The sequence below is a fragment of the Accipiter gentilis genome, chromosome 22 (assembly GCF_929443795.1).
Source record: "Accipiter gentilis chromosome 22, bAccGen1.1, whole genome shotgun sequence".
NCBI classification, from domain to species: Eukaryota; Metazoa; Chordata; class Aves; order Accipitriformes; family Accipitridae; genus Astur; species Astur gentilis.
This window is the reverse complement of record NC_064901.1, coordinates 5774704-5788032: the sequence shown is the minus strand read 5'-3', so window position 1 is coordinate 5788032 and position 13329 is coordinate 5774704. Positions and strand designations below refer to the sequence as shown.

Here is a 13329-nt window from a genome sequence, read left to right as displayed (position 1 = left end):
CTTGGAAATAGGTGTCAAGGCTCCAGATGAGGACACTGATGTAAAACCAAAGCAAAACAGAAGCTTATTAGATTGACTCAAATAGCCCAAGAGGAAATACTCCCTTCCCCCAGCTTTCCATTTTCCTTTCTGTTTTGTTTTGGGCTTTCCCCACCCGCTGGCCTTGCCCCTCTGGGGACTTGATGTAAGCTGGTGCCAAAAAGGCCAGGAAGCTGAGGTGGTGGAAGACATATACAGGGTAGAAAATTAAAAGGCTAGCAAAACCACATTTATAATGGTGGACTCTTGTAGTTTTAACCATGCTTAACTTAAGGCAATAAAGGGTTCAGAAGGAATGAAGAGCTGCAGAGAGCTGTAGGACACCCACTCTATTGTTTCCCTGTAAATCAAGCTGCCCATCTAAATGGCTTGGAAATGGCACAGAAAGGCACGTTACTATGATTGAAGAAACAACGCCCCTGGAATCTTACTGCCATATCTGTAGATCTTACTAAACAGTTTCTAAAGACTATCTTACCAAATCTAAACAGGTGTTAAAAAGCATTCAAAACAAAACAGAAGAATCTCATGGGCTCTTCTAGGCCTGTATTGCTCTTCTAAGCCTGTAATACTCGAGCCAGAATTTGGAGGAAGCACGGTATCAGCTTCTTGTAACTGGAATGCTCAGCACTTGTTACTGTAACCAATACACTTATCTGAAAATCTAGTTAACAGAAAGAAAAAAAAATCTCAATCCAATATACTGTCTCTAGTAAAGCCCTGTACCAATGCTTGCTTACTAAACCTACTGTTTTGATTTATACCTCATGACTTCTCCTAAATTAAACATTACACCAGTAGCATAAGAACTGTTTTTAGCAGCAGGCTCAGTTCCCAAGTTTGCCCTTTTTTCTGCCTAAATGCTGTCAATTTTGTTCAGAACAGGCACAGGATTGTTTTCAACTAAGGTGGAAAGATACAAGCCAGAGAAGAACTTCTTAGAGGAGAAAAGACTATTCTACTTACCAGTGTTTCTATTACTTTCAATACTGTATTCTTCCCCTTCCCAAAATCCTTGTAATTGTTGCTGACTTTGCACTGTTTAAGGCACTGACAGTAGTTTTGGAGATCTGTGCCTATTTCTTCTTCTTGTTCCCCATTGTCCTCTTCTTTACTAAGGCCTTGGAATTTTCTTGTTTATGGTTCACAGAAAAAAAAGAGGACTACAGTAACACTTCTATGGGAAGACACAATCAAGATCTTCACAGAAAGAGAATATACTGCTCCCACATTTCTTGTTTGAGGACGTCAAGCAGCAGTAGGTTTGCTTTCTCAGCATTGCCTACCATCCCTCTTGTAGCTATTTTATCAGTGAACCTCTTCAGTATCTTCACACAACTCTTGTTTTACTGTTGTTCACAGCTGGATTTATACTGTTTCTTCCCCCCAGATGAGAAAGTCCACTGTTTGTCTTTCCCAGGAGAACATGGTTTTGAAATATCCATCTTGGAAGAAAGTCACAATCCAAATACATGTACATGGACTGGCAGAAACTAAGACCTTGTCAACAAACTTCCCCGACAGCTTGAATTTAGAATATGAAATTGTGTCTGGAGATCACTACTAATCCTTGTGAGATGCTGCATCAATAGGTAAGAGAAGCTGTAAGGTTTCCATATTATTCAAGTAAAGAAATGGCAGCTTAAAGCCTGTGTATGTGGTATTGCTTTGCAAATTAGAGTCTTGAACTCTTGTCGGTTTACAACCAACGTGTGCATGGGTGTGTGCAAACCTGAGCTAGCAAAATCAAGACAACATTCTAGTTTAGAATAGGCTAAAAACCTCCGAGAAAAACTTTAGTTAGGTTTGCTTATCAAACACCTAAAATTCTGCTCTCTATATGGGAAGACATATTCTAGAACCATCAGCTTTAAAGATTGTGTTAAACCCTAGCTTCCTCTTCCTACTGCAAGCTCTTGACAAAACATAGTTGACACAAACCCGTAACTAACTTTGCCCTCTCTGAACTATGAGCAAGCACCATATGATCCAAACATTATGATTCTGTACAGATAAAGCCAACATCCCCCAAAGAACAGCACACGAATACCTTTTATCTCAGCAGCTGTAGTTTCTCTTCAGAGCACAACTTAAATCAACAGAGGTCACATTAAAGAACTGTTTTACAGGAACATTTAGTTTACCTGCATCAGGTTGACTCTAATGAAAGGATCAGATGCCTCCACAAACAGAGAACTGAAAACCATGAACAGGAACCATAACATGTTCTTTCATAAGAAATACTTTTGGAGAATGTTCCTTATGGGAAACACAAGTCAAGCAAAAAACCTGCTTTGCTACACTATCTATTACAGAAAATGTAATGATTTCATCAGCTGTATTAACACTTACCAAGTATAGGGTTATACAAGCTGGTTTCCTTACAGATGTTTGGGAAAATAGAAGGTAAGTAGTATTTCTTAAAATTTGAGAATAAAAATGAAAATCCCTTTTCCTGGTTTTCCTTGTTCTTCCATTCTAAACTCTTAACCTTAAAAAAAAGAAGTTGGATAAAGTAAACATCTAGAAGTAGAAAAGAAACATGACTGATGAAATGTCTTCTTTATAAGTTATTTCTTTGGAACAAAACCACACACATTTTAATAAACACTTGTAGAAAGATGGAACAGAAACTGACCAGGAAATGTCAATGAAACAAAGACTATCTACTTTCAGGGCAATGGGCCTTTAGAATAGAATACACATACATACATACATATGTATCTCCTCAATGTAATTCAATAGAATGGGTGACTAATACAGAAATTAGTGACATGAAGTTCTTTGGCAGAACTTAGTATCAAAGAAGTAACTATTCAGCTTGAAATTATCACTGCCTCTAAAGAGACTTCAGCAAGACTTTAGCATTCACATAGTGAACAAGTTCTATGATACCTGTTTCAATAACTTACCTAAATTTAAATGTAATACTTTCAGTTCATTACAGGGAGGGCAGCTGTCTTCAAGAATGTAAGGGGTATTTTTATTCAAAGTGAACAGTCATCATTAAGCTTACCCTACAAGTCACAAGTATGGTGACCTCTATTCAACATGGGAGATGCTGGGGGCAACAAAATGAGGTTGCAAATTATTCCAGCACCGCAAGTTCACAGAGTAAGATAGATAAAGGGAAGCCATTAAATGTTTCAGTTTAACATTGGCCACATTTGTGCACTGTCCATCTTCTCTAGCACAACCTGCAAAAGTGTGAAGAAAAACTTAGGGATAGATACCCAAACGGGTTCTGCTGGACAAGTCTAACCCAGAAGGCAGTACCCTGGAACACCTACAGCACGTTACGTAGTCAAGCAGTTCACTGGGCATATGACAGCACAGCAGGCTCAGAAGCAGCATGTGCTAACTGGCCAGCAAATCAATTACATAAAGTATAATAGCTAGGCCACGGTTTTTCATAGGAGCTCTTGCCATGCCCTGTCCTAGGCTTTTCAAGTACTGGCTGAGATCATGGAAGTGTCAAAGTACAAAGGGATGGACATAGTGTGCACCTGAACTGCACACCGTGGACTAGACACTCATTCAAGTCTTCATCTTCTGTGCACAGTTCAGCTCCATTATCTGCCTTTTAGGTAGCTTGGGATCTGCAAGATCTTATCACCTTGTGTTCACAGAGCAATGCCCCCAAACAAGTGTAATCTCAGCAGTGCAGCTACTGTTAAGCAGAACTCAACTCATAACCTTTGTCAGATCGTAAGTATTCCAAATATGTACTGTTTCCCAGTCTTGCTTGTCTTTTGAAGAGGTTCACTTGCTTAGCTGTAGCAGTAATCCCAAATTTTCTCTGTGCAGTGTACTATATTACACCTGGGCTTACAAGTCCCAGAAAGTACAGTTAAGACATCAACAGGAGTCACAGCACCATCCCTGCAAGATCTGTGTGGTAAATATCTTGTTGATGGGGGGGGGGGGGGAAGGGGACAACCCCCCCCCCCCCCCCCCCAAAAAAAGCCAACCCCCCAAAAAACCAAACCCACAAGCTCTTGCTAGAAAGCCATAATCCCTGTATCATGCTCTAAACACCATGGAGCATTTCTACTAACCAGGGCTTTCCAGTAGCTCAGTGTTTCCATTAAAGAATCGAAAGGCTGTATGGTTAATCTACGGCAACAGCAGAAATTCCAGAAAGATAGCTGGAGGAAAAATATGACCCTAAGCACAGACACTGGCAGTCCCAGTCTTACAGAAATAGGATGTCAGACTCAATGGTTTGTTTGGTTTTGTCAGCTAGCCTGAGTACAAACCTAGAAAAAAAGGCCAGCAAAAGTTTGGGACTTGTTAAAAGCCTGTATCACAAAAATCCAATGCCTTCAGTTAGACGTTTCCCCTTAGTTTGAAAATCAAAGTCCCCGACCACTCCAAAACCCACATAATAAGAGCGAGCCCAGTTGATCCTTCTGCTGGTTGAAAACAACAGGGCAGAGAGGGGGAGATGAAAACGGGAAGGGAGCTGGAATTAGCATTGCTGAAAGTGACAGACAAGTCTTGTTTTTTCTCCATGCTGCAATCTGATGCAAGACCCTGTTAACAGACCTATGAATCTTCACACAGAAGGCAAGTGAAGATTTTCTAGGAGAATTCACTTTTTACGAAGGACACTTGAGGGAGGGGCGAGGGGAAGGAACGTTTAAAACATTTTCATATATATTTTCCAGTGCTACTAGTACATGTCTTCTTGTAATGAAGAAACAGGTGTTAGTAGTTTCATATTTGTTTGCTTGAAAACTATTGAACATACCTGAATTACTATGTATTTCAAAAGTGCTTCTAAGAAATAGCTTGTTAAATCTTCTTGTCCTTTATCTCCTGATTGTGGAGGAACAAGTGGAGTGATCTCTTCTATAGTCACTTGAGCTATTTCAAAAAAAAAAAAAAAAAAAAAAAAAAAAAAAAGAGAAAAAAAAGGAAGAAGAAATACACTAACATTTAGACATTTCTTCCCATGCATAAATATCTACCAAGTTATCAAAGTAGAAATGCACTGGGGTAAGATGAGACAGTTACAGGCAAAACAATCGACCCACAGATTAATGAAAAATAGGATATTTTAGGTAATAAACCACCTCAGAACTAATTTCTTACATATATAAAAACACTACAGATAATAACTAAGTTCTCCCTATACACCTTGGGATTCTCACCTGCCAAGACCCAATTTTTCCAAAAGGTGTAATCCATTTATTCTGGAATTTATGCAAACAATAGTGTAACTTGTGTTGCACAAATGCAAAATTTTATTTACATCTCTCATGATTTTCTTCATTTAGCAGTTGATCAGTTACATTTGTGTTAAGTTTTACAAGCTTTATCCTTCCTTTGCCTCTACAGTGAAGCTAATTCAGAGTTTGTTTTTCTTTTGTTCCTGTAGTTAGATGTTCTCATTTCACTCTGCTTTTCTATGCTGTCTATATCCCCTCTAGATTTGTTCCTCCTTTCCTGCTCTAGAGCTATAACACAAGATAACTCCAAACCAAGGCTTAAAGTATGTAGTAAACTTTTATCTGCAGAGCTATACTGCCACAAAATTCATCTGCTAAGTTTCAATAAATTTAATTACCAGTCAAGGAGACACTGCTTGCTTCTACAAGCAATGTTTGTGTCAGCTCTAAAACATTGGGTGGAGGTGGAAAAGAGGCAACAGCACTTAATGTTCAGATGAAAAAGTGGTTATCTTCTTATTCACATTTATGTGAATGCACAGTTTGCCCTTATGACCCCATCCAATTGCAATTCATTAATAAATAAGCTTAAATTCCCATTAACAAGAATAAATTTAGTTAGGAGGCAAGAGGCTCCCCAAAGTAAGCAGTATCTGATACTTACTGCTAGAGTAAGTAGTCAAAGGAAAAACTGTCATAAGAAACATCTTAAGAGAAAAATCATCCTCACTCTATTGATTAGCGTCAAGATAATGATCTTCACATTAAAAAAAAAAATCTAGAAAGTATAAAAAGCTTATCTCAGAATGCTCAAGCCCTTCCACTGATGCAGACCTTTCTGACCTCAGGTTTTGCAATTTACAAGGTCCAATTCTTTTGGAAGACTCCAAACCTCAAGAATACCACAGCTTCAATTGCCTGGTCAAACACAAGCACAGCAGGAAGAGCAACCATTTGGCTTTACGTATTGCCCTAACAACCACTATTCTCTTGAAAGCCATACCAGAAACTGCTTTGCATAGCTTGCTCCTTAAGACTATGGCCAAAGCCAGTGCAAATGTTCAAAACAAGCAGAACCCACCTGTGCAAGTTTGCAGCAGATGCAGCATCTGCTTGTAAATCTTAAGAATTACATAAAATTGGTCAGTTTATTTTCACCCACTATGTGTTAAGCTGCTATAGCCATACTTCCTAAAAAAACACAAAACAAAACAAAAAACAACCCACCCTGAAAAACAACAAAAAAAGACAAAGTTACTATTGCAAGAAGACCTGATAAACTGCCAAGAAACCCATTAACAGCTCCATAAGCTCCCTGGGTACATATGTATGTTACTGCTTTGTTACTTCAACTTGTCTTTTCTGTGCTGAGAATTGAATTATAGAGAGAATTGAGTAATATTAAAAACTACTTACTTTCTTGAACATTAAGTGGAGGGTTAATGAGATTATCTAGTGTTCGAGGGCCACATTCAGACTGTGGTGATGAAAATCCAGGAATCAAGCAAGAAAACATCCATAATTGTTCTTTACTACAGTTATTCTGAAGTGCTTGCAACCACAAAAGAAAGAGACGCACACCCTCTCGCCGTATCTTAAAGGTAAAAAACAGAACAAGTTAACTTGTCCCAGAACATAAAAAAGCATTTCCATTTGTCCTGGAGGCAGAAGGGGAGTGGTAGAAAAAGACAAGAACAGACACAGTATGACCACCAGCAATCACCAGAGCCAAGCTAACACATCTGCTGCTCCTGCTGAAATGCAAGGACAACCCTGGCACCTTCACTGCTGTTTGCCTTACAGAATCCCTTACACAGGGTTTTTGAAAGAAGAGGAAGAAAACCAACACATCTAGTCACTTGTTTGACTACAGCACTGCAAGAATTTTTCACAAAACACAAAGACATCGTAAAATTTCTAAATGTGTTCATGAGTTATAACAACAGAGTGAGCTTTTTGGAGCAGAAGGACCCGTTCTACCCTCTTCTATTCCTTCTTCAAGAAAGGTGATGGAGTCCTAGAGCAGTCCACTCATGGCGCTCACACTGGAGAATTTCAGCACCAGGCAAGCCTGCAGGTGGTTTACAGGGGAGTGGCATGGTTGGTTGCTCCAGTACCAAAACTACTTGTTACACTTGGGTGGCTTTAGTCCCACGGTCAACCATTATTAGACTACCCACCAACAGGTCTCTTTGGCATAGGTAATCTTCCACTTCTAAGACAGCTGAGCCCCAAAACCACAGCCTGAGCCCCCCAAACAGTCTCCTTGCCCTTAACAATGGATAGTTAAGTCTTACTGCTGCTTTAGTGCAAACCATTTGCAGACATTCTTAACTTGGCTACTCTATATAAACACATTACTACTGTGAGTAGTTCTACCGAGATAAAGCTCATGATGTGAAGTCATTCTTTCATGACACACAAGTCATGATCTGGTTCTCATTCCTGTGCTTTTACCATAAAAATTCACCCTTTTGTTCTTATTTGTATTTTTAAGTATTCTACACAAAAGTAGCATGCAACTTTTTCCAATACCTTTAATGAATTTCCAGTATGAAGAAGCTTCTTTAAAATCAAACCTGAAAAGAAGAAGAAAAAACCCCATGCATTTGTTTGTTTGTTTGTTATTTCTTTGTTAAAAGTAAGATGTCAGAGTTCTCGGTCAGACTTGATAGTAACTTTTAAACAAGTCCTTGGCAATCTCCAATTTAATCTTGGTGAACTTGATGTCCTCAGGCAACTCTCTCAATGCCAGAAGGAAAAAAAACCAAAGATCACCTTTCATAGCTTCCTCATGCTCCATAACATCTTTCCACAAGGACTTTTTGTTATGTGTACATTAAAAGTAAATGATTCTCAAGTCATTAATGGGCATAATACCAGCATTCCCCATTTACAAATACATACCTCACCCCAATTTTGAAATTTATTACTAAGGGAGAAAAAATTAGGGAAAAAAATATAAATTACAAAGCAACTTTCCACCTGCCCTTGTTCTCTCTCAGCCACTGTCCTATTTCCAGATTCCCAGATTTAACTTTATCTAGAAGAGCATTCATTACACTGGTGGGTTTTTTGGTGGTTTTTTTGTTGTGTTTTTTTTTTCCTTCCCCTAGCTTGCAAGAGTTTCAAGACTATAATCCCTGTTACGACACTTAAAGGTTAAGGAAATGAGTAGCACAAACTACTAACAGCTACTAATAAAAAATAAGGTTTAAAAAAGAAAAAAAAAATCAACTTACCAATACTGTGAAATTGCCATCTCTGATGGATCCTTTCTGGAAGGAGTTGCAAAATTTTCTACGAAAAACAGAACCCAAGGATCTATGTTGCAGATATTGCTCTCAGAAGACCAAAGAGCACTTTCAAGGCCACACATCAGAAGCTGAAGGGTTAACTTATAAAATTTCCATACTGCTTTCCTTGGAAGCATTACTGCTCTTTCAAGATAATCCCACTCCTAAAGCTAAGAAACCCAAAAGGTCTGACAGACTGTCTGGCAAGTCCTGCATTGGAGACTTCAGATGTTACTGCAGTTTATCTGGCTCCACTGCCTCCCTGCTGGATATTGCTGCTTATAGCATAGGGAGTGGAATGGGATGAGTATCTGTCTCAGTTGCTCTGGTTCACGACAAGTTGTATTAGGTTATTCCACCTCTAAGGTGCCTTAAGCTAGGACGCTCAGCTGTCAACTTGCTTCTGCGGCACCAGCAAGCATTTGTTTCAGCCTTCTCAACAGAGGGGTAATGAGCTACAGCAAAACAACGAAGACCTGGGGCAATAATGGTCTAACACCTCTCCAGCTAGATTGGAGGATGATCATCTTCAGATGATCATCTGAAGTTAGTGACCACAGTTAGTGACAGAGGGAGTTAAAAAATCTATTATGTACCACTTCAATGTTTATGCTAGAGGCAGTAGCAATGTGTAAGTAACCCGATTTCCCAAATGAATTCCTGGCCATGGCCCTCCAGCAGCCTGTGCAACTGCTTCCAAAGCACAGGTCACCTAACACCCCTTTATGTAGGAACTAGTGAACAAATGAACTAGCTCTCTTCAGATTCACTATCCTTGTAACAGCTAACCCCACACTTCTAAGCACCAACATACCTTAAAAAAAAAATCATCTTGAATTTGTATTCAACCATGTGATAAGCATTCATCAGCTTTCCATTTTACATATTTTTAAAAACCACAATCCTTGTCCTATAATTAGAAGCCTCCATCAAAAAGGAAAGACAAAAACTTCACATTCTAAGCTATTTCTAAACTATAGTCTCTGCTCAGAAATGTTCCGATTTCATTAAATTAGTTTCTAACTCATCTTAATTAAGTCAAGATATGCTTTTGGTAAGCATACTGTGAAATGCTATTTTCAAATAATAACTCTTTTAAAAAATAAAAGGGATCTATAAAAACTAATTCTGCAGTAGTAATCTATTATGAGAAAAATCAGAGATAACATGCAATCAAAAGGTGAAAAAGATCATGACTAATCAGAGATCACCTTTATAAGAATTTCAAAATGTATAATACATTGGAAGAGGGGGGGAAAGACTACCACCGAAAAGCAATGAACTATCTGTTTTTCCAGTTAAGACATCTTCCTGCAAAACTGCAAGTCAAATTCTTTTTCTTCTCACACAAAGCACATATATTCAACTCTAAGCAAAATGAAAAAGGGATGCAGTTAAATGTAAAGCATATTTCCAGGCAACTGTAGAATAGCTGTACTGTTACTATTTAACAGGACTTAATTCAAAGCAAAAAAACTCATACAGGAATACTCAAGTTATCTTACCTCAAAAATAAAAAGAATAGAATCTAATTCTTCCCTCTGAGACTTGTGACCTAGATGCAATTAGAAATAAATAGAAGATACACTTTCATTATCAAAATAAAATGTAAAGAACACTGACAAAGATCCTTAGATGTGTAAAACAAAACCATGCATTTCTACAACCATAATTTTGAATTTCTTCTGCAAATAAAAAAAAAGTGTATTTTATAGTCATGGTTTATAACAGTTACAGTTTGTATAACTTTCTATTATGGCATCAACAGCTGGTAGAGATTAAAATATACAACGTCTTGTTAAACAAAACTTAGAATAATTCTGCAGAACACAAAAAGTATAACACCATAAGAATCCTCACTTTGCAAAAGGGCAAAACCAGTCAGAGAATAAATGCTCCTTGCCCACCTCCACTGCATGCACCTCTAATTGCCCTGCCTTTATTTGCAAAGTTACTGCTCACACATATTTCTGCACAGGTATTGTTGCCAGTTGTGACAAGAGAGTTATTTATAACACCCTGCTTTATTTTATAGCAGAACCACAAGCATCAAGACAAAAAGTGTTCTATTTGAAATACTTACCTTTCTGTTTAAGACCTACTTCAATAGTCACAAAGTTTTCAAAGAACACATAATATATATGTGAGAAATGTAGGTCGAAAAACTGTTTGAGATCAATTGATTCTGCATTTTCTGAAAAACAGAACAGAACATTGTTTTTATTTCTTTCAAATACTCAGTCAATCACTGCACACCATTATCCAGTAGTAAGAACTGAAGATACTTTAAAAAAATATTATGGGTAAAGAAGTTCTTAAAGTTTTTATTCTTTTAAGCTGAAGCTAAGGATGGCATGCCATAAGTGCCTAGTGAATTTTAAAACAGGAAGCAGTGTCTTACACTCATTGTTTGCATGACACTAATGCCTACAAACCCCAGTCATGAACCAGAATTCCATCAGGACTAGCACTGTACAGATGAATGTTGTTTTAATTGTTAGTTTAATAGGAATAAAGCTAATGACGCTGCCCAAACTCTACAGCAGAAAGACCACCCCTGCCCCCAACTAATTACTAGACACAACTAAGCTTACTTAAGAAAGTGGGAGAAGGATGATAAGTGATGACCACCTCTGCTCTGCAGAGAAACAGGTTGGGAGGAAGGAAACAGCAGCACTGGATTCCCACTGCTGCCTCCTTACTCCCTCCAAGCTCCAACACACACTTTACCTTCCAGCCTCGCCCAGTCCCCTCTGTGCTCCTTCGATTGTGTGGTCTCAGGAGATCAGAAGCTAGGACCGCAGGGATACCCTGAGGTAGAAACATCACCTTAAGCGTAGAGAGATGTGCTTTCTTGTGTACCCCAGGAAGGTGTCTAGACTCTTTCCACAACACCCTAGATGGTTTTGTGCAAATCTTCAGTTAAAGAAATACATGATGATTTATCTAGATTAATTTTAAATTGATAGTTTTAAACAGTCAGTTCTTTCAAGCCTTAGTACACACTGAATCAAAAGATACTCCCTGTCCTGTTATTTAACTATATAAGACTAGAGAAACTAGGTGGACAGAACAATAGTATGGAAGCACAGAGGAACAGGGAGACAGTACTTTAAAAGGCAAAACTGTCCCCTTCCAGAATACTGATGTGAAACAAAATAAAAAAAAACATGAAGAAAGGCAAGGCAAATGAAACCTTCATAACCTTCACCTGCTCTATACACTGAGGCATTATCTTTCACTGTAGATATATCTTTTAAGTCCCCCTCTAATTCTTTATTGGATCATGTTTTTTTAACCCTTTTTAGAACGACATCAATCTTCATCATCTCACATGACTGGAGATACAACTGGTGGAGTATAAAGCACAGAAACAATCTACTGAAAGGATAGCCAAAAGCATGGCATATTTTCAATTCTATTTTATTATGTAGATTTAGAGGACCATCAACTTGGTTTTATCACAAATATTGCTATAAAGGTTTCCAATACGTGTTCAATTTTTACAGTACCACATCATTCTGCCAATGTCTTGCATACTCAGTGTAGTGGAGCCAGAGTGCTCTTGGAGAAGACAGTGCTATATTAACAGCTAATATCAACTCCTAAAGCTAGCAATAAACTTAGTGGTCCAGAGTAGCAAGCATATGCCTGACCATCTACAAGATCACCAAACTTCCAGTTTTGTAGAAACCTCTACACCACTTACAGATCAGCAGCTGAACTGCTAGAGTTTAGAATGTGAAATATTAAAGGACAACAAAAAACAATTCCACTTTAAACAAACTAGACCATGATTTTCAGGTGGTCAGGGCAAGTGCACAAGAAGCAGAGCTATGACTGGAGCATAGGCACAACCATTATAACCACTTCCACTCATGGGGCAGAACCCTAAGTGAGTTCTAGACTATGGACAAGAAAATAGAGCAGGAAGCAAATCAAAAGTGTTTTGAGATAGGAGGATTGAAGGGAAAAAGAAAGAAAAGTTTAAGACTTTCCAGAGAAAGGAGGGTGCAGAAAATCTTGTAGTCCATATATTTAACTGCTGTAGGAGAACTGCATGTAGAAAGCAGTAGAATGGTTCATCTGATGTGAAAGAGCAGAAAATACTAGTTCCAAACACTGAAGGGATTGGAAGCAGTTAAACAGGTCTCTGCCAATCAACACGCAGGAATGCTGCATTTTTGCAGGCACATTAAATGTTTCGTTTCCTGAAACAGGCCCTCATTCTTTCCCCAGACATGGGTCAACTATGAAGCAGACAAATAAAAAACCCAAACCAAATGTACTCTTTAAAGACTCAATCTTAACACAACAGTTTGCAGTTTTTGGAGACACTATTCCTACAGGCTTCAGGCAACAAACAAAAGGCTTGCCCACATAATCAGCCGAACAGCGATCCTCATTTCACCACATAATTACTGTGTGACACTTGCATACATACAACTAGCACTGTGTTAAGGCATTCTGCCTTCCCAGAGTTTGGGGGGTGGGGGTGGGGTGGGGGTGGGCAGGGAGGTGCAGGAATTTCAGAGGATGGTCTCCCCCCCACCCCCCCTTTTTTTTTTTATTTATTTAAGAACAATGTGGTGCCAATCACCTCAGAAAGACTCAGAGAAGCACTAGTAAACCTGTATTATAACCAATAACACCCAACTAACACTAAAAGCATACCTTCAGAATACAGCTATAGCTTTGAACAGTAGGATGAAAGTAAAAAATTCCTCGATGTACCTTTTCTAGCAAATGCATTTCACCCTGATTTCTTACTAAGATCACACTTGGTAGGAAAATCAAAAGCAGGTTTTTGGAATTCAAAC

At 38.5% G+C, this 13329-nt stretch overlaps 1 protein-coding gene across 8 annotated transcripts in view; it reads right to left on the bottom strand.

The window, feature by feature from the left end:
* The window catches only part of RALGAPA1 (Ral GTPase activating protein catalytic subunit alpha 1), a 134330-nt gene that overhangs the window by 110863 nt on the left and 10138 nt on the right, over positions 1–13329 (bottom strand). For all 8 annotated transcript variants that reach the window (XM_049825465.1, XM_049825464.1, XM_049825467.1 and 5 more), the window contains exons 2-8: positions 10593–10703; positions 10015–10064; positions 8456–8513; positions 7749–7792; positions 6630–6807; positions 4793–4908; positions 2392–2530 (exon numbers count right to left, since the gene is read on the bottom strand). In XM_049825465.1, the coding sequence (XP_049681422.1) occupies positions 2392–2530; positions 4793–4908; positions 6630–6807; positions 7749–7792; positions 8456–8513; positions 10015–10064; positions 10593–10703 (696 nt within the window). The remainder of the gene's footprint in view (positions 1–2391; positions 2531–4792; positions 4909–6629; positions 6808–7748; positions 7793–8455; positions 8514–10014; positions 10065–10592; positions 10704–13329) is intronic.